We start from the raw sequence: 21,790 nt of genomic DNA on the forward strand, positions 1-21,790 counted from the left end.
TCTAGCTGGGACTCGGAGTAGCCTTGCCTCGGGGAGCACGTGCTCTGAGGCACTGACCAGCCCATCCCTCCAGGCTGGATGACTTGTTTAGCCAAGCGAACCTTGGCCAACTGCTCCACAAATCGCCTCCCAGCCCTCCTCTTGCCTCCCTGGGAGGAGACAAGATGCGAAGGAAAGGGGGGGAAGCCCCTGTGTAAACCCCAAGTACAGCAGTGGGCAGCCCGACCTCGGGGGGCTCCCAGCAGCCCTCTGCAGCTCACGGAGCCAAACGCGGCCCCGATCCCTGCCCACTGAAGATGCAGTAGTGTCCCTGCTCAAAAAACTCAACCTAACGCCTGCTGCTTTATCTTTTCCCTTTCCAGTATTTCCAGTGAATGAGCAGTCTAATTAAAATAATTCCTTAAACACTAAATGGAGCCTGGACCACGTTACAAATAGCAGCAGGTTCCAGATGGGTTTGTATTAATCTAATGCACTTGCTTTATTAACAACAGGAGCGTGTTCAAAGGTTTTATAGAAGTCTAAGGCTTTATTAATTCAACTTGATTAAACTAGATTTCAATTTTACATTTTCTGGTGATTTCCTTTTACTAATTATTCACTTGCAGACCATTTACAAAATGCTTATGTTAGAAAATCTGCTCTAATTAAATAAAAGGAAAACATTTCTGTTTATTAGCATCCTTCTAACTTTGTATGTGGGAATACTGTCAGCTCTGGATCCCTTCTGACTCCAGGTTGTGTACTGTTTCAGGACAGAATATGTGCATTCATGCAATAATAATATTATGCAAAACTGCTGAGGAGGGATCTTAGAAGAGGAGGTCTCTACCACCCGAAAGCAGAAAGCATCTTTTTCATTTGTTTTAAACACAGGGCCTATGACACACTGCGTGTCACAACACTAACGCAGTATAGCAGCATGGTGGGTTTTTACCGATAAGAGCTGGGGGATTAGTGAGAGCCTTGTCCATGCATTTAGGTTATTTTGGACTCAAATATTCAGCTGAAACAGCAGGATCTTGATCCTGCTCCACAGAGGGGCAGTTCTGCAGAGGGAAAGTTAGGCAAAGACCAGTGCTGGAGAGGAGACAGTCGTCCTTCCCTTTCCAGGGCAGCACCCTGTGTAAGGGAGGGCTGCACTTTGCCTGTCCCCCTTCACACCAAAGCCGGTTACAAGCCGCTGGGCAGAACCGGGGCTGGAAACCACCTCGGTGGTCCCAGCACAGCAAACCGGGCCCGGGCTGGGGCACGCCGCGGGGGTCTCCCCTCACAGCGCCCGGCTTGGAGGAGATGTCGGGCACCGAGCTAAGGAGCCCGGTCACCGTTCGTGTCCCCGTACCGCCACTTTGGCACAAAGCCGCGAGTTTTGTGCCTGCGGAGGACACCGATCCCCTCCAGCCTCCCCTCGCCGCGGCGGGAAGCGGGCGGTACCTCGGGCTCCTCAGGGTCCGGCCTGTGGCGCCGCTCAGCTGCCGGCCGCTCCGCGGGACCTCGCTGCCAGTTCTTCCCCCCTCAGGGCGAACGAAGACGGCCGGGACGAGTTCCCGACAGGGCTGGGAGCCGTGACCGGCCGGGGACCACCGCGGGCGGCGTGTGGGGACGGGAGGCTCCCGGCTCCCCTCTCCCCGTTCCCTGGGGGCCGCCCGCCGGGAACTCTCCCGGGCTCGCCCGGACCCCGCGAGAGGGCGCTGGCGGCGCCGCTTCCCGGGAAGGCTGAAGTTTGAAAAAAAAAAAAAGAGAAAGAAAAGTGCCCGTTGCTGGTGGTGCCTCACGGAGCAATGGCGGCGGGGACCCCACAGGTGAGCGCCGCGGAGGGGCGGCTCGGAGGGGAGCCGGCGTGGCCAGGCTCGCCTGAGGGGATGGGGATCCCTCTCCTCCGGGGCGCTTGCCCCGTGGGGTTGGGGGTCCTCCTGGGGGTCCCCTCTCTGCTTTTTGGGGGTCTCCTCCCTCCCCTCGTCGGGAAATCCCGGCTCCGTGCTCCACCGGGAGCCCCTTGCCCGCTGGGCAGGGCGGGGGGGCAGCCGGGCTTGCCGCCGTCGCGCCCCACCCCGGGGAGGGTGGGAGCCCCTAAAAATGTCCCTCAGGACGTTTGTCCCTAAAAATGGTCGCCTCAGGAAAACGGGGTTCAGGTAAAGCCGGTGCCTGCTGAAGACAGTGAGGCCCCTCTTGGCTGCAAAGGGGTGTGTGTGAGGAGAGTGCAGCGAGGCGCCCCGCTGGGAAGAGCATTTATTTCTGGGGCCAACTCCCTGCAACAGGGGGGATGCTCGCCTGCTTGAGGTATTTCAAGCCTAATCTGGGTGAGAAGCAATGGCGAGACCGGCACAAAGCTCTCGGTGCCATTGCTGCAGGCCCCATGAGGGGCTCCCCATCTTGCAGCCCGCCTGGGCTCTTCGCTTAGGAAACCTTGCCTCCGTCAGGGTTGCAAAGGGGACTGGCTCTAGGCAGGATTCCAGCTGCCTTTTTCTAAACCTAGCAGTGGCCTTTTCTCATAAAGAGTGAATGTAGTTCACGTGAGGCTGCCCAACGTGGGCCTCACTGCTGCAGCACGAAGTTGCAGTGGAAAGGGGTATTTAAAACATCCCAGTGAACGCGTGTGGGCTGCAGCAGGGACGGCCTCATCACCGCTAGTTCATTAAATCAAACTGTAAATCAGTTTTTGTGTCACCAGTGCAGCTCTAAAGGCTGGCTCACCCTGGGCTTTGTGCAGGTGAAGCTTGTTGCCAGGCTGGGTGTAGCAGCCCCAGGGATGGGATCTTTCAGGGCTGCAATGTGGAGGACCAAGTGCAACTTTGATCATGCTGCAATCTTTGCTAGTTAGGAAGCTATCTAGATGCTTCATTAAGGCATGAGACTAGCTGAAGTCCTGGGTGAGTTCTGGCAGCCCTGCTAAAAGTACCAAAAGTAAGTTAATTTAAGCTAGCTTGGGTATTTCCGTGCGCGCTGTAAATGTGTTTCTGGATTGTGCTGGAGACGTATCCTGAAGGGCTGCGACCTTCTCTGGGAACCCAAGAACAGCTGCAGCCTGGGCCAGGGCAGTATCCTGACACCCCACCGACACTCCTGACTCAGAATGCAAAACGCATCAACCCAAATACAAATTTGGATTTCTCGCACTCCTCACTAATAGAATATTTTGTGTTCCTGGTGCAAACAATGCCTTTGTTATGGCACTCCCTGATCTATAGAGGGGAAGAAGGATCCAGTAAAACAGATGATGTTTATATTCTAAATATATTTAGAAAATGAGCACGGTGCATTAACTGGTATTCAGGCTCACTTTTGGCAGAGAGTGATGTGGAGGAAGATTGACCTGACAATCGCCCAGACTGTACCTGTTCTCCGAATCGATATCCAGGTCTCTGCCTTCAGTACCATTTGTCAGTATTAATCTCACACCAGCAATTCATTCATTCGATCGCTCTGGGCAGATGGAGCGGGTGGATTGCTTACCTCTGTTTGCATAGTTTGGATATAAAATAAATCTGCATGCTTTTTCTGATTATTAAATGAAACTTACACGCAACAAACTCCTTTTAGTCGCTCGTTGCTCGTTACAGAATGGATAAAGGGCTTTCTGATTTTCCAACTTAGAGCTGGTAGAGGTTGCCTGTGACTCAGGAACTCCATGATTCAAGTTCTTCCTCACAAAACCTTGGATGTTTTTCAAAGCTCTGGCTTAGTTCCTGGCTTTACTAATTGGGCGAGAACTTCCTGGAATCAGGATGTTAATCTGAACCTTTTTGTTTTGTTACCAATCTGAACAATTCCTATTTTGGCTATCGTGCATCTCTTGCAGACCCAACTTGGTTTTAGGCCAACTTTAAAACAGATTTTTTTTTCCTTTTTCTTTTTTAATTATTTTGCTGTTAGGCTGAAATCATAGTGAAAACTGACCAAGGATGTTTGTTTTGGTCTTTGAGGTGTGCAATAAAATATACAAATAATGTGATTGAATAATTGTGTATTTATTTCTGCGTGAGTGGCATAGGGTTTGGATGTATAGCACGCTCTTAAAGTTCAGTAATGTACATGAATAATACAAAACCAGTGTGGTTTATTTTTGGAAATGTGGTCAACCAGTTAAAGAATGTGAAAGCGAGTCAGGATTCAAGTTCTGTCTTTAGTCACTGACGTGATGTGTGATCCCAAGCCGGTTAGTGGAGCGGAGTTTGACTGTGCAACCATGTCTTTTAAATTTAAGTGGGGAATATGATGAGGAGTTAATGCTAGCTTATTAATAAGTTAATTGCTCTTAATGCCATAAAGGCACTTCTCTTGTTGAAGAGAAAAGCATAACTTCCTGTTTGGATCTATTTCCTGAGGTGTTAGGCAGCATCCTTGTGGATAAAGTTTTCCCAGCTCCTGTTTTGAGTTCAGTGCTTATGTGGTCAGTGAGATATGCAGGTGCTGCTACTGCCTGTACTGTGTGCGTTCAGAGCGCTGCTGTCCAGAGCTGTTGATGAGGCGTATCTAACCAGAACAAGGAGCATTGAAAATGGTTATCAAACAAAGCCCTGAGCAAACCTGAATGCTGCTGCTAATGCAACTCAGAATAATCAAGGTTTTAATGTGGTCTTACTGCCTGTAAACCACAGGCAGAACAGAGCTTGAGACAACAGGCTGGTTACCTTTTCAGAAACAGCTGCAAGTTAAGCTTATTCTTTTGCTTGCTCATTTGTAGAAGCTGCTGCAGGGGTTACATTGTTCTTCTTTGGAGTTACAGCTCAGAGTTAATGCATGGTCGTGACATTCCTAAAAATCTTTAACAGGTTGTTTGTTATATGTCTTTGGACAGTCAAGTCAACATCAAGGCATATGCAGATAAAAATCTTTATCTACTACATCGTACTAGTAAAAGTTGATTAAGACAACGGCAAATACTGGCTGGGCTTTGATACTGGAAGAACAAATATTTGTGTAGCCATTAAATAACGAGAAGAGAAGTAAGATTTTGTCTCCACTATGGTTTAAAACTAAAGTATGTCATAGTAAGATCAAAGTTGCCTTCTGTCCTCTGGAATTTAAATCTAGGTGTGGTCATCTTGAAATCTTTGTGAAAAGGTTGGCTTCAGAATTTGTGTGAACCATTTGCTGAATGAAATAAAGGGGTAGAATCTTATGAGGGTATTGTTATATCATAAAAAAGATTGAACTGTGTTATCTCTGAAATCCCCTTTCTCAATGCTGCTTGATTGCAGGGCAGCTGTCTCTTGCAGCTAAGCAATGGTGTAAACTTAATGGATCCAGGCTTCCAGCAAAAACTGGAGGGTGAGAAGGAACTACTTCGCCGTGCTATACAAAAAGAACTGAAGATTAAAGAGGGAGCAGAGAACCTGCGTAAAGCGACAACAGACAGAAAGAATCTCGTTCATATAGAGCACGTGCTGAAATCTTCTAACCGGAAATTAGAGCAACTTCATTGGGAACTTCAGGAGCTTAATGCAAGGATTGTCATAACAGACAAAGAGGAGAATAGGACAGGTATGCCATAAGTCACAATTGTCAGGAAAATTTTGTAGTGCTTCAGTGCTAGTTTAATTACATTTTCTGTTGAGGGCTTGCAAACAGTGGGAATATTATCTGTTGGTATTCAGCTGATAAAATAATCTGTGCAGTAAAATGTTGGGCATGGTGCAGTCAAGGTGAAAGGAGGCAAATGAGAGATCAGTGTGGGGAGAAGACTATCTGAGAATTCTGTGCACGGACAATGTTCAGGAGCTGGCTGTAGATGGAATTGAAGAGATTTGAATAGAGTTTCTGGGCAGTTGAACATCCAAGTACTTTATGGGATGAATCAGTATAAAATTAGAAGAATGCTTGTTAGGAGTAGTTCACTGATAAATTAATAAATACTTATGAACTTGAGCTTCATTTGAAATAGCGTTTTGCAGTCAGTTTTGTAGACGAGACCTTGTTATATGTTGTTTTGTAGCCTAACCTTCTTTTTTAGAATCACCCAATGAAATAACACAAGAAAAGATGATTAATGATATCGATGATATTTTAGGTACAGATGGATCTTTATCTCCAGACCCTTGTCTCTGGGAAAGAAACCCAAACCCCATGGCAACGAAGGTTGAAGCTCTGAAAAAGCAACTGCATGTTGAAATGAAAGTCAAGCAAGGAGCTGAGAATATGATCCAAATGTATTCAAGTGCAACATCCAAGGTAAGCAGGAATAAACCATTTGGGAACATGGATTCCTGGAACAAAATCTGTATTTAAAGTCAATACACAAACTCTCTCTGGTAGGTAGTGTGTGAAAGAAATTAATTTGCAAAGCTTGCTTGACTGAATCCTAGCTCTGCATTTTTGTCCTCAGCATAGTGACAGCATGTCATGATGCTGCACAGAACAGCTAATCATATGATAGTAACATGTTGTAATGAGTCGTCTAATGTGCAGATTTTAGCAGTTTAGCAATAATTGAAAAGGAATTGGATGGACCGTTTTTCATTTGTCAACAAATTAAGCTAATCTATAATTACTGGATGGTAGCACAAGGCTTTTCTGGAAGGGCAGTTTATTCTACTTTGGTCCATGATGTAGTTGCCTGTGCTGCTTTTGTTAATCATCTGGGAATGATCACTGTTAGAGGGGAGTGACTACACCAGCCAGGCTGCTATAGTCTGGCAGTTGCAATCTTTTTGGCAGTTCCTACGTGGTAAACGCTGATTGTGCTTCTGCTCTTTTGTCAGGGAGTGCAGGGACAGGGCAAGGAGTAATGGTACTAAACCAAAAAAGGGTATATTTAGATAAGATATTAGGAAGAAATTCTTTACTATGAGAGGGGTGAGGCACTAGAATAGGTCGTCCAGAGAAGATGTGGGTGTCCAGTCCTTGGAAGTGTTCAAGGCCAGGCTGGATGGGACTTTGAGCAACCTGGTCTAGTGGGAGGTGTGTCCCTGCCCACGGCAGGGGGATTAGAACAGGATGATCTTTAAGGTCCCTTCCAATCCAAACCATTCTATGATTCTTGAATGTTGCTTAGTGATACTGATGATGGAGCTGGGAATCATATTGTTTTACCTTAGCCACCTAAACCCTTCTGCAATCTCAGGGGAAAGTGCTAGCTACCTAGAGAGTAGCTTGTGTTATCATTGATGAACGAATGAATAGGTCTTTGGAAAGAGCTACTTCTTCCTACCCACTACAGGCTCTACTTGCTTTCTCTGGTCTAGATGCTGAACTTGGCTAACCCCAGTGTTCACAGTGACTCTAGTTTAGGATCAGATCTGATTTGGAGAAAAATATCTCATAGGAAGTAGCATGATAGAAGTGCTATCTCTAGGAAATCTTTTCCAAGCTTGGGAAGGTAGTGAGGGCAGTACAAGAGGTACATTCAATCAGTGACTTGAGAAAATAAAGTTAAAAAAGTATTGGTATTGTTCGCTGAGCTGGTGTAATGTTTTGATACCACTAGTTAGTTTAGGATGAAGTACAGCATGTGATATCTCTTTATGTGAGAGAAATTTTCAGAGCTTTACTGGTTTTGTATTCATCCCACTTACTGAGTTTGGCATAATGATATTTAAAACTCAAAGGATAATTAAAAAAAAAATCCAAGCTTATTATGAAGCTTAATTCAGTAAGACCAGCACTGTAGAGGGTTGTGCTATTTTGATTTATTCAAAACCTTTGTTCACAAAATACTGTAAGCACAGCTTATCAGTCAACCACAAGTTTCAGTGACTGCAAGGTTTGGTATTAACCAGCATACCTCCAAGGCAGACCCTGTTTTGTAGCAACTCATCTTCTTTTTATCCCTTGGTGTCATAGTCCATCAAAGACTCCTTGACCTGTCCTTTCCCTCTAAAAATGGAGATAATGATCTCGAAGTCTTTGATCCTCAGCAATGTCTCCTTTACATAACTGCTTATGTAAGCTATTTCAGGATCATTTATGACCCTTCTTGCAGGTGCCATCTCACCCTCTAAGCTGAACACATCACCATTATCCATTTTTAATGAGCGTGGTCCTTTCTCTGCACATGCTTTCTCTTTGATAGGAGCGTAAACTGCTGGCTACAGCTCAGCAGATGCTTCAAGACAGTAAGACAAAGATTGAAATAATCCGCATGCAAATCGTGAAGGTATCTCAGTCCGCAGGAGGGATGGAAGATGCAGTGGATCCAGCAGGTAGGGTGTTTTAAGTATATGGCCCATAAAAGAATGTGGCCAAAGCCCCAAGATCCAGAATAGTCAGTTTTAATCCTCACTGTATTTTATCTCCAAAATGGCCAGTGAGGCTGGGGACCACCATCAGTGCTGTGGAGCTGCGCATTGAGGAGCTGAGACATCATCTGCGCATTGAAGCTGCTGTAGCCGAGGGGGCAAAAAATGTGCTGAAGATCCTAGGAGGGAGTCGGGTACAGGATCGCAAATTTTTAGCTGAGGTAAGCACTTGTTTATGCCTCACCATTAGTGATTTATCACAAATGAGCAGAAATAACCAGGGTTTATGAATTTGGGAAACTCCTGACTATCTGTGAGGACAGACTGTTTGGGGTCACTTTTCGTTCTAGGGATAATGTTCCTTGCTTTGGTGAAATTCCTTAGGAATGTTGGAAGTGACACTGATGGGGTGGTTGGGATGTATGGGAAAATGTTCCTTCCCGTTCCTTTGTTAATAAGATTTATCGGGTCTTTTTTTGAGACCATCTCTGGTAGTTCATAAAGAAATAATAATAGTACCTGAACTGATGCTGTTAATTGGGAAACTTCCGCCTGCTTTTTGTTCTACTGTACATTGCTAGGCTCAGGGTCGTTTGCAAGAATCCTCTCAGAAGATTGATCTGCTGCGCTTGTCCTTGGAACATCAGCTTAGTGAACTTTCTCCTGATCACCCAAAACGAGCACTCATCAAGCAGGAACTAGTAAATACTTCTTCCCTGGGAGCTCAGCATGGCATTATCCAACCTACTTCGGTCATCAAACCTACAGCCCTTACAGGTACATAAATCCCACATAGCATGCTTTTGTAGGGAGGATTCAGGAAAAAAATGTGTTGCATTTCTTCTCATTGTTGTAATGCCGTTTGTTTTATGAACATTTGATTTTCTACGAACTGTACTTAGTTCTTCTAGGCCTGTAAAAGCTTTCTGATCATATGGATTTGTAGTCTATTAAAATCTATTAAATCTCTTTAAACTATTAAATAGGTTGTTGGACTTGATGATCTTTTTAGGTCCTTTTAAACTGAACTATTCTGTTCTATGCTATTCTATACTATTCTAACCTGGGATAGATTTAAGCTATTAACCAAGGAATCACAAATCTGAGAAATTCTTGGACCTCTGTGAGGACAGGTTGACTAGAATCACTTCTGTCTTTTATGGAATAACGTTTTTTACCCTCCTGAATTTATCTCTCAGGAACATTGGAAGTGAGACTGATGGGGTGTCAAGATCTATTGGAAAATGTTCCAGGACGTTCCCGAATGGCTGGTTCTTCTCCTGTCTCTGGCAGTCCAAGTGATTTGAAGTCCCTTTCCCGAACAAGAGTTGGCCTGGGTATCCCTGGCCGTAGTGTTGCAGGAAAGTACCTGCGGAATGAAGACCTCTGTAGTGAGTATAGGGTTCCTCATTTTGTAAGTGGCCCTGGGGGCTTGGGGGAATATCATCTGGGTACAACGTTAGTCTGATACGAGTTTAATTATGAGAAACCTGGTTTCTGCAAAAATTAGAGAGAGAATGAAAAACGTTATACCTAATCCTCATAGTTAAGTCATGGAAATTATATTTGATTGGGATATTCACCTTCAGCATGAGAGATTGTCTTTAGTTTTATAGCAATATAAAAGATTATAATCCATGTTTTCTCCTTTGTCCAGATGAGGTCCTTGCTGTGCTCAAAGTGGACAATAAAGTGGTTGGCCAAACAAACTGGGGACCAGTTAATAACCAGGCGTGGGACCAGAGCTTTGTCATTGAGTTGGATCGGGTAAGGCTGCCTTGGATTTCCTAAGTTCTATTTGTTTTTCCATTTCACCTTACCTGATTTGCTCATTTAGCTGCAATTCCATTTAATTCAACTCTGTATTGGCGCTGCCCTCATGTCCTTTTATGTACTAGTTATCTTAGTCTTCCCCCCAAGGCAGTGCATCTCTGGCAGAGATTCAGCCTGAACAGCATCTGTTGCCCTTTTCTCAGTATCTGAGCAGTTTTATTTCATCTTACCAGCAAAGTGACTTTAAAAAACATTTCTAAAATGGAGAGCAAGGACAGCCATCTCCAAAAGGGTCTGTAGCTGGGAAGATCTGAAAACATCAGAGACAGTGGAGAAACAGAAGGATTAAAGAAGTTTCTTATGCATACTGTCTAGTTAACTGAATTTTACAGCAGCATGTGTGTGTGGCATGTCCAGAGCATGGGGCAGTATGTAACTCTTCTGCTTTTTTCTCTCCTCCTCTCACCCCCCCATTCTGCCCAGTCTCGTGAGCTAGAAATTGCAATCTATTGGAGGGACTGGAGAGAACTATGTGCAGTGAAGTTTTTACGTTTGGATGATTTCCTTGATAACGAACGCCATGGGATGTGCCTCTTGCTTGAACCCCAAGGAATGCTTTTTGCAGAGGTATAAACGTCAGCTTTGTTTCTTTTTCAGAGAATTCTGTCTATGTAGGGTGCCTGCCCTGAAAACAGTTGTTCAACTCAGTATGCAAGGAACAGAAGGAGCAAAAATATAGAAGGGTAGAGTGACTCCTTTCGCATCAATATCACACAACAATGAGGAGCAATGTGATATAATAAGATGTACATGTGCCATAGCCTCGAGTGACTTTTCAGCTACTCCTCTGTAATTATGTGTGTGCACTGTGAAATCCGTGTTTTTTTATTTGCTTTCATTATGAGTCATTGGTGACACTTTAATTAAACATATGGCTTAATGGTCAGGTTTGAATTACGCAGACTGTAGAATCACAGATCCAAATTCCCTCTGGGTATACTTATTTTATCATCTTTCTGAGGCCAGTAATAAAGAATTTGAAGAACCATCAATGAAGAGATCATCCAGATAATCCCTTAAAAGCCGCAGTACTTTCTCCTTTGTGTTGTGATGAAAGATCCTTTGGGTTGACTTTCCAACAGTAGGATCTTTACCTTATGTACCAAAATCTGTCCCCCCTGCTTTTTTTTTTCCTGTTTTTTCCCACCGTACAAATGGCTGTATTATAAAGCAGTTTTTTCATGTAGCTTTATGAATGAGATGCATTTTGTTTGGGATATGAATTGGTCTTAATTTGGGGGGGGTCTCTGCACTTCAGGTGGCAGAAGATTCCAACATCTAAAAGCATAGTTGAAATAACGGATGTTTAGAGGGTGAAGCTAGAATAACATGGTCTGGAATCTGTCTGTGGGAGTGACTCCTAGCTTACCAACAAGATATGAATGGAGAATTTGATGAGAGAGCACGTGCAAATTTGTGTTCACAGTGTAAATGAAGCATCTTGACAAATCCCCTTTACTTGTCTGACAGGTGATGTTCTGTAATCCTGTCATTGAGAGAAAGCCAAAACTGCAGCGACAGAAACGTATTTTCCCCAAACAGAAAGGTAAGCTGCTAGAGAACTGACTGCTTACTATCTAGGGTGTGTGGGTGAGGGCAGGGGTTTGCACAGTCTTGCATGCTCTATCTCATTAAATTTGTAAGACACATTACAATGCTTGCTAATTATTGTGTGTGTTTTGTGTAGGCTTTATTAGAATGTGAAAGTTTGTTCGGTTGCAAAAAGTGCAGCCAGCCTGGCTGCAGCATGATGTGTGATGTTGTGATCTTGTTGTAGTGTTTCTGTTCACAGTTACCAGTGTTAGGAAGATATAATTACTAGCTATTTAACAGATTTCTTAGCAAGATCTAGGACTCAGGCTGTACTAATTTACCCAGCAATGTCATTACTGATGAAAGAACAGGTATTGGAAGAAAAACTCTGAAGTATGGAAGACTGTAACATGAACAGGCTACTGATTCTCTGTCAAGCTAGAGTTGGCATCTCAGTTTAGGGGCTGGAATGACTTGCATACTTTTTTTTGCCTGCATTTTTTTTCCTGTGAAGCTGAATAAGGTAAGATTTTACATACAGAGGACTGTTGCCAGTGAGAATAAATTAGATTTTGTTTGCGTTCTTTAGAAGGTGGTAAAAATAATGGAAAAATACCAAACGTTTTACTGTTTTAAAGATAGTTTCAGAAGCTTTCTGTAAACAGGCTGAATGATTAAAGTGCAGTGTAGAAATAGAAGAAAATCTGGCTTAAAATAAGATCAATTTTTAATATCTTATGCAGCTTCTACTTGGGGATTGTTATGATAGTATATGGATCTGAACTTGGGTGAAATAGATCTTCATCATCATCGTTAAACTTTATTCCCTGAAAGAAAGCCCATTCTCTGTAGGGTGGACTACCTTTTTTGAATAATCCCACAGGTGTTTGGGTAAAAATGGTAGTTTTAACAATTCATGGGTTTGTAGTTCATGCATTGTAATCTCACTGGTGTTTGGACTATGACTCCTCCAGGGAAAGAATTTCTCCGAGCTCCTCAAATGAACATGAATGTTGCTGCGTGGGGTCGCCTGATGATGAGCTTCCTCCCTCCATGCAGTTCAATGAACACTCTGAGTCCCCCACTTCATGATCCCATTCATACAGACTTCTCTCCAGTTCCCACACAAAATCATGCTGACTCAATAACCAAGCTGAGTAGGTAAGTTGTGTTCTGAGTATTGCTGGATAATAGTCTGGAGTAAGCATGAAATACACCTTAAAATTCTGTTGCATCTTACTAAGGTGAAGGAAGATATTGATAAGAAAATTGTATCTGTAGAACTTAATTCAGGATTTTAAGAAAAGCCAATGCTGCCAGAAACAATGTGGTTTTGGTGGGTTGTTCAGTACCCTGTGGTTACCTCTGATTTATTGTTAGCAGCTGGACCAATTTTCAAAATTGCTGTCCTAACAAGCGGTATGTTCCAGAGCCAGGGGATCTTCAGTAGCTTTCTTTTCCTCTGCAGTAAGAACTGTGGGCAGAAAAGTGGTCATAAGTAAACACCATAATGCAGAAAAAAATAAAGCAGATTTTCAAATGTTATTTTATATACACAAAAAGATGTACTGGTTCTGCACTGTAAAGGAAAGAAAATTCCACTCATTAAATATCTTCATTGGTATAGTAACTGAACTCTGTGCAAAGTCACAGTGCAATTGTTTGGTAAAAATGTACTCACCTTTCATGAGGTTACATATACCCCCAACCACTAGCATAATGTAACACTCAGAAGTTATATACTTAGGCTTTTATATATTCTGTAGAAAAAAAAATATTTTTCTAAAATTGTTGGGATTAATTGTTAGAGAATTAGTCATTCTCTAGAAGAAACTATTCCCACTGATTCACAAGACCTAGAAAAGAAAAAAAAAAGTCAACTACTAGTCAAAGGTTGGTTTAAATTCTTGATCATAGTCACTTATTTCTATGTTAAATTAATGTAGCATTAATTTTATAGCATCAGAGAAATGTTGAAATGTGAGTTTAACCATTAACAATTTAAGATACTTCATAGACTTGCTGTGTGAATCGGTCTCTTGTCTAGTATATTGGACAGAGCTCAACTTTGCTTACATAGTAAAGGTGATACATTTGTGTCTGTGTATAATGTTCTGCTCTAAGACTTTCTCCTTCAATTGTATCTTACCAATGCAGTGACTTTCCTGTGGCTAAGCTTACCTATGATGATGAAGCACCACCCAAGCCTCCACGCCTTTTTCTGATGGCCAACTCCAAAGAATCAACACCATCTCCTGCAGATTCTCCGGTAATGGTTACTAGAGAAATTAGCTGTGCTTCAGGCAGGTGCCTCCTCGTTAGCTGGCTGGTCTCCAAGGATTCAGAGTCCAGTAAGCTGTTTTGGCATAGAGTCTTTATGAAAGTGTTGCAGCTCTTTTTTAATTATAGGTTGCTTTTCTTGGAGAAACAGAGTGGGAGGTAGGTCAGCATTGGGAGTTCGGGACAGGAGTACAAAACAGATGACTCAACAGAAAAAGTAGGGACAAAGGGTCAGCAGGCTTTTAGGACCAGATAAAGTTATTTGTGATTAAAGAAAATGGGCAAAACTAAGAAGAGCTCTCCTTTTCTGAGAGAAAGGAGCAGGATGATTGTTCTGAGTAATATGATGCTAACAACTTGTGTTCTACCACATCCAACCTTTTTGGTTGGTTTTGGCAATAGAGGAGACTGTTCTCTGATCACTGTGGTTCTTTTGGGGACATGAAATGCCTTTTTCCTAGAAAGAATTTTTTTTTTCCTAAACGTTTTAAAGTGTTTATTTTTAAAGGAGTTCATCCTATCCAAGAAATATTTTACATGAGAATTGTTTTGTGTGGCCACAAACAACTTGTTTTCATGCTGCTTCCCTCTAAGCAGAGGTGATGACCAACTGCAAGCACATGTCATGCTGGATCATTACACTGGAGGAAATTTGGATGTGGGTGCTCACATCTGATTTGGTGATTCCAGAGGATAACATACTGCAACTTTCTCTCTGTTCCTAGTGTCTGAAAAGGCTGCATGTTGAGAAGTCTTGCAGCTCTGCTTTAACAGAATTTCCAATCCAGGCATCTCCAAGGTAACTGTGGACAGCATGGGCTGTCTTGGGTCACAGATTAAAGAAGAACTGGGCTGAAATATTTGAGCACACAGTTCAAAATTCTGCTTAAGATATGCTTTGGTTTCTCAGGAGCAGATTCTTAGTGCCAAGTGTGGACAATACCATGAAAAGTCTGCTCTGAACTTTACATGTCCAAACATCTGCTATGCCTTACCTGCTCATTAAACCCTACTACTTAATCTATTAATAGATAGTGTGAAGCTGACTTCAGTAGAAGTTAAAGTCACTTAACTGTCTTCCAGTGCTTCCTTATGTATGAAATTTTCTGATAAAGTGCATTTAGACATGTCTAAGTAGAATTGTAAGAGAGATTTCAGAAATACTTTTGGCATCCCTTGCACTCTTCTCTTTTTATCGATATGCAAGGTATTGTGCCTTTCATTACATAGGGAGGCACAAAACTTATATACAAATACTTATATACTTATATAGAGCTTATAGTCTGTGGCAGATTCATATACAACTTGCATATAAAAAAGGTAAATAATAAGAAATATACCAAAAACAAGGCAAGTAGAAAAAATACTATTGATGAAAAAATACTGTCTGAAAAAGCACAAATAACAAAATTTATCTAAACTGATCATCTCTCAGTTCAAATCTTAGAATATTTTCATAACTTCAGTATCACTTTTGAGCGGTTCCATCTTCAAAACTCTAGAGTCAGGATGCAGTCAGATGCTACCTACCTTCTCTCTGAGAAGGCTGAGGGGGGAGTTGAGTGCTTCATGGGTGCCTACTGAGCCCTTAATTTCACTCACTGGTGGAGTATAGAGCATCTGTTGCCTTTTAAAGGTGTTCCTGGACTAAACCTTTTGGGAAAGGGGGTGGTTTGTTTTGGTTTTTTAAATTCTTTCCAAGCATTTCTTCAGTCTGAGTTTCCTTGGTAACACCTTGTAGCAGATATCATGTTCTATAGAATCTCTTTATTTGGTTATGTGTTTTTTTTTCCAGCAACATCTTATGTCTGTTGTCTCTCCTTGTTTCATTTCCAATTCCTGTTTGAGAACTTCTGTTCTTATTATGCCTTTGTCCTACTGACACGTGATATATATGTTCATGTCTGATTATCACAATTGCTGTTGAGCCTGCTGACAGGAGCGTAGGTAAAATTGAATTTTACTCTCCCAAGAATGGGGATGCAGGAAACTAATCCTGTTATGGGAAGCAAGCCTTGGAGACGCAGAATTGTTGCTCCTGTTGCTAGTACAGATGGAAGGCAGAGAGTACTAGCACTGGGAGCACTTTCCTCGCCTTATAGTTAGTTACCTGCTCCTTTCTTCTATGTCAGAACAGCAGCAGCAGGCTTAATTTTCAGGATTTGAGCCTAGGCAAGAAGTGGCTGATGCAGCTGTTCACTTCCCCTTTTGCTGTACAGAGCTTCTTCCCCTAACACAAATACACACTCCTTTGTTATCTTTCTGCATCTTTTGGGTATTGTCGCAGCAATTCTTCTTTGTTTCTCTGCAGAAAAAGGGCAGTTCAGCTTGAGGATTTTCGCTGCATCGCCATGCTGGGACGTGGACACTTTGGGAAGGTAGTGTAGAAGTGCTTGCTCTGTGGAGGGCAGTAGGAATGTGATTGTGAAGATGGGCCTCTGCTTTGGAGTCTGAATAGAAATGTTGCAGTACAGAAGATATTTGTTGCACTGCAGATATACAAAACAAACCCAACCCAAATGCACAAACAGCTGGTACTCCTGTTAGCAGCCAAAACTCCTGAAGATTTGTGGCTTAAAAGCCTGGAGAAAGCCCTCCATGGAGTGCCAAGTCATTTCACAGAGCACATCGTTACCGTTCTTTTCATTATCACTGTGATCACTAGTGGAACAGCTTCATTCCCATAAAGTGTGTGCATAGTTGCTTGCTGTTAGAGCACTGATTTGTTTTTAAAGCACCGGACCAGTTGTGATAGTACTGCTTCTGAGAAGAACATAAGTTACAGTGACATCATTCTGGACTGTTGCAGCACAAAGAGTAGGAAAAAGTGCTCCATTTTTGGAGTTACTTGAGCTTGATTTTGAGAATGACTGTGTGGAGTGGATGGAAATAGTTTTTGTCAGTGGGAGTCAAAGTAATCCAACAATAACATTTGTTTGGAATACAGCATTTCTGTTGTCTTTCAGGTACTCTTGGCTCAATACAAGGCAACCGGGAAGCTGTATGCTATCAAAGCCTTGAAGAAAAAAGACATTATTAGGAGAGATGAAATTGATAGGTGAGCTTTGTTTAGAGATGGTACTACTGCCAAAGCTACGTTATCACACCTGTAATGAACTGTTAGTAGGTATGATGTATACTACTCTTGGTACTGTTAAGGTTAAGAGTGACCTTAGGGATGGGGTAACTGAAATCAGGAATAAAGAAACTTAGAACAGCACTGCTTTCTAGCTTCTGGTGCAATGACACACACCTGAAGAACAATCTAAAATTCAAGGTTTGGAAGTATTAAGGGTAAATATTGTATTAGCCTACATTTTTCTATTTCTTTAACTTAAGATGTAAAGATTTTCTTTTTCATTCTGTCTTTTTCAAAACAGGCTTTTCTGCCAAGTTTTAACACTGACATTTTAATTCTTTAAATCCTGGCAGCTTGAACTGTGAGAAGAGAATATTTGAGGTGGTCAATTCATCTGATCATCCATTCCTTGTGAACATGTTTGCATGTTTCCAGACACCTCATCATGCTTGTTTCGTAATGGAATATACTCCAGGTGGTGATCTTATGATGCGCATACATGAAGATGTCTTTCCAGAGCATATGGCACGGTGAGTTAGAATTAGTCTAGTTTCCAGGCACTGTAAATGCTTAACTTGGTTCTTATATATCTTTCCTGATAACTGTTTCTCTTTTTTAGGTTTTATACAGCATGTGTAGTCTTGGGGCTCCAATTCTTGCATGAGAAGAAAATTGTTTACAGGTAATGCAGTAAAAATAAACTATAAGACAGTTCAGTAACATGAAAGTTTATTTTTCATGTAGCTACATGTCTGAAGCTAACTGTCTTGTTGGGGTTTCTAATCTTTCTGTCTCTCTATTTTCTCCATCTCCTGTTGCTGTCAGCATGTTCATTGTGCTTACAGTAAAGAAAGTCATCTAAGAGCTATTCATCTGACATGTTGTAGGTGATTCATCCTCTGTGACATGTCAATACATTCTGGGGGCACCTGTAACTCACTGCTTTCTTTTTTACTTGGACAGTTGAATAATTTGTCATGCTATTGTGGGATGCTCTTTTCCAGAAAAATAAGCCCCACCCAGCTCTAAACTGCTTTGTGAGCCTTTCATTAAGAGGAAAATGTCAATAAATTGAGGAGGATCTTCCAAATAATACATTGTTATTGTTGAAGCCAAATGTAGACTTTATTCAATGTAGATTTTTATTCTCTTTGTAATATCTAGTTTCTGCCTCTTGTGAAAAAGGGTGTTGGCAATCCTCAGACTTCATCCAACATTTTCTCCCCACAATCTCCCCTCTCTCCCCCTGCCACCCCCCCCCCCCCCAGGGACCTGAAATTGGATAATCTGCTTTTAGATGCTGAAGGATTTGTGAAGATTGCAGATTTTGGATTGTGTAAGGAAGGTGAGTGGCTTTGGTGAAGTCAATATTGAACCATCATAACAAACTTTAGGGTCTGAGCTTTGGTGAGGTGTTCACATACACAAGTACAGAGGTGGGTGTATAAAACCTGCATTCATCTCCATTAAAAAAAAAAGTCTCATGGGTCTGGCCATGATAAACTTGGAAAGAGTACTTTGCTCTTTCCTCTTCTGGAAAATTACGCGGGAGTTTACAATGTACTTTGCTCAAAGGAGCCAGGATATAGGATACTACAAGCTATGTACTTAAGGAAACGAGCAGTGGAATCTGCAGGAATGTTCCTGGGTTGTGTTGTTTATTTAAGCTTTGTCTGTGTATCTCCTATTCAGAATTGTTAGGGACTTGAAGTATCAGTACTTTGTCACTGGCATTTACAAGCATTGATGAGAGCCCTTGCACAGTTAACAACATCAAATTATCAGGTGATAATCTATGACTTTCAGAAGGTGAGACTGCGTGTGATCCATTTAGAAGTGTGTGCTGGATTTTACAATAGTATTCTTGTCCTACAGGAATAGGTTTTGGAGACCGCACAAACACCTTCTGTGGTACTCCTGAATTTCTGGCTCCAGAAGTCCTGACAGACATCTCATACACACGGGCAGTAGACTGGTGGGGATTGGGTGTTCTCATTTATGAAATGCTCGTTGGTGAGGTAAGACCACCTATCTCTAAGAGAATCTCACCAAGCAGTCTTGGGGAGAGTAGTACCTGATCACCTGAGATAAAATTTTGGTGAAAGTAGCCAACTATTTATTAATTATTATTTAATAGTATAGTAGTATATATATATATTTGTTGTTGTTCATAGTGCTTGCCAAAAAGTAATTAATCTGTACAACTCCCTGCTATTCTCATCCCTTTTTATTAGCAAGGAACGGGTGTTATGTGTGTTAAATAAACAAAAATGTTACAATTGCAGTCACCGTTTCCTGGAGATGATGAGGAAGAAGTCTTTGATAGTATTGTCAATGATGAAGTCCGCTATCCACGATTCCTTTCGGCTGAAGCACTTTCTATAATCCGTAAGGTAATGGCTCGAGGGGTGTCTGGGGGCCTGAGGAATTCGTAATTGCTGTAAGTGGACCCAGAGGGACTCTGTTAGGTGCTGATAGCATTTGTGTGTGTGTAATCTATAGCTGCCTACACAGACTAAGGAAACATTTAAAAATTGCACATACTGTTCCTTTTCTTCTCTTTACATAAATGCTATTATTTTGTCTAAGGATGACTAAGCAGGCTTCTTACTGAAGTCTGTTGCTGCTAACTCTGAAATGGAGAAGTGTTGATTCAAGGGCAGGAATGTCAGAGTCATTCAGTGAAGATGGCTTGAATGAGTTTTTGAATGTGACTCAGTAGTTACAGGTGCACAATTAAGATGAGATGCTACATGCGGTTTATGGTGGGTATCTTACTGATGGTGGCAAGTTGTTTACAAGGAGCTATGCCTGAGCTATTATTAGCAGTTACGACCTTGCTGCAAAGTGAGAATGAGAAGATACTGAGGGGTCTGTCCAGCTCTTTGTTTTTCTCCCTAGAATATTATTTCTGTTCATCTTTTTGTTCCAGTTGTTTAATTTTGAGCTGATCTTTCCTGCAGCTTCTTCGGAAATGTCCAGAACGTAGACTGGGAGCAGGGGAAAGAGATGCAGAAGAGATTAAAATTCAGGCCTTTTTTAAGGTAGGAACTCACTGTATCCCTCCCCTTCAGCTCTTGTATTTGAGGCAAGAGTGGTTTGCTTTCTGTTGGCATTGGGGCAAATTTCCATTAGTTACCTGTGAGATCTTAGTGGCAGCTTCTGTTGCACCTCATTGCTCTATTCAGGTATATGTGTTTCAGTTCATGTTGAAAATGACACCCCCCAAGTGTGTTTTCTGGGACCTGTAAGTTTTCAGGTCAGCTTATTATTTCTGATTGTGCTGTTTCTATCTACAAACAGACCTTCCTTTTGAGCCATCAACAAATGCCCCTTTATATATCAAACTGCAGCAGTAAAAGATGCTGTCTAGTGATGACAGTTGCTGTCAGTCAGTCTATTTGATGGCACCTGCATTTGCAGAATATACAAGAGCCGAGTAGAAATTGAGGTTAAAGACATGTTTGCTTTCGGTCAATGGCGTATGTCTGTTCTAGGCAAAGGTGTTAGCATTTCTCCTTGTTACCCATCTGTCAGAAGTTACTTACAGCAACTGGCTGGCGCTACACTAGAGTAAGCGAGAACTTCGATGTCAGCAGAAATTGTGGGGAAGTCCACAGATAAATGTGTCCACAGCAGCACTTTAGTTTTATCCCTCTAAATATAGCTTGAGCTGTAGCTTTGTTCCTTGGTGTTCTAAAGAGCAGCCTTAGGCTGTATAGGATCTCTATACTACCTGGCCTGCACCAGCTATGCTGTTTGCTTAAGTGTTTTTTTTTTTTTCCTTCCTCTTACTTTCATGTTTCATAAATAATCTTAATGTCAATCTAGCCTGTTCACTTCCCTCTCTTACAGGAAATTGATTGGGATGCTTTGTATGCCAGGACTCTGAAGCCCCCTTTTGTGCCCACTTTAAGAGATCCAACTGACATTAGCAACTTTGATGAAGAGTTCACATCGCAAAAGCCAATTGTGACTCCTCCGGAGGAGGTTGCTTTCCTAACCAATAAGGAGCAGGCTGTCTTCAAGGACTTTGACTTTGTCTCCCAACACCTTTTAGATATTTGATTCTCATGCTGTAAGAAACTTGAACAAATTGTTACCATCTCAAGAGAGTGTAGAGAGGACTTGGCATAGGCAACAGAAAAGGCAACAGACTTCATAGCACTGGTAGTACTGAAGTGCCTTGCAAGCTGAGTTACTCTGCTGTATTTTTTGCAGCCTCGTTTTCTGGAGGGATACTGGACATGAATTACCTTTAAGGAGTAGTTCATTTTTGACTGGATGTGTCTTCCGCTGGCATTGATTATGTATGGAAATGTGGAATTTAAGCTGGACTTAATTTAATGAAATCAAGTCACTTCTGCATCCCAGGTTACTCTTTAGAAAGAGCCTCAGTAAGTAGCACAGCTTTTTAAAGTTGCATAATACCAGGCAGACATGGCCACTTCTCACCTGTTTTCTAGAATAGATACGCAGCGTTCCTTCTTTGTAATGATTTTATGCCCATTCCTACTCATAAGTATGTATGTCAGAGAAGGAATGGATTTTAACACAACCAAGATAATGATGTGTGAGTTTGGTAATGATCCAAGCGATGTATCTTAAGGTAAAAGAATCTCTTTATACTTCTTTCAGAATGTGAAATCTTAGCTCTTGCTTTTAATAATATAAAGAAGCTACAGCTTTGCACATGCTATTTTTTTGAAAATAAAGATACTTTTCCTTATAATGAATTTTCAGCTTTTCATCTCCTTGGTGTTAGCTGAATGTTTCAGATCAGAGCTAACCATATTAAGCTCAACAGGCACAATTTTATTTTTCTCTGTAAATGTCATGGTAGTATTTTCTTCCTTCCTTCACACTGAAATTGTCTGCGTGCATATTG

At 42.0% G+C, this 21,790-nt stretch overlaps 1 protein-coding gene across 1 annotated transcript; it reads left to right on the forward strand.

The window, feature by feature from the left end:
- Positions 1-207: 207 nt before the first annotated feature.
- Positions 208-21,638, forward strand: PKN3 (protein kinase N3). The gene is made up of 22 exons (XM_083807917.1): positions 208-1,802; positions 5,202-5,484; positions 6,011-6,171; positions 8,012-8,141; positions 8,247-8,398; positions 8,759-8,954; positions 9,377-9,568; positions 9,835-9,944; positions 10,434-10,577; positions 11,481-11,556; positions 12,518-12,704; positions 13,701-13,812; positions 14,549-14,622; positions 16,135-16,201; positions 16,790-16,881; positions 17,256-17,432; positions 17,522-17,584; positions 18,171-18,247; positions 18,778-18,920; positions 19,188-19,295; positions 19,866-19,946; positions 20,758-21,638. Exons 1-22 carry the CDS (start codon positions 1,782-1,784, stop codon positions 20,968-20,970), a joined length of 2,859 nt encoding a protein of 952 aa, XP_083664043.1. The 5' UTR covers positions 208-1,781; the 3' UTR covers positions 20,971-21,638.
- The last annotated feature ends 152 nt before the right edge of the window (positions 21,639-21,790 follow it).

The sequence above is a fragment of the Anser anser genome, assembly GCF_964211835.1.
Source record: "Anser anser genome assembly, chromosome: 21".
Lineage (NCBI taxonomy): Eukaryota > Metazoa > Chordata > Aves > Anseriformes > Anatidae > Anser > Anser anser.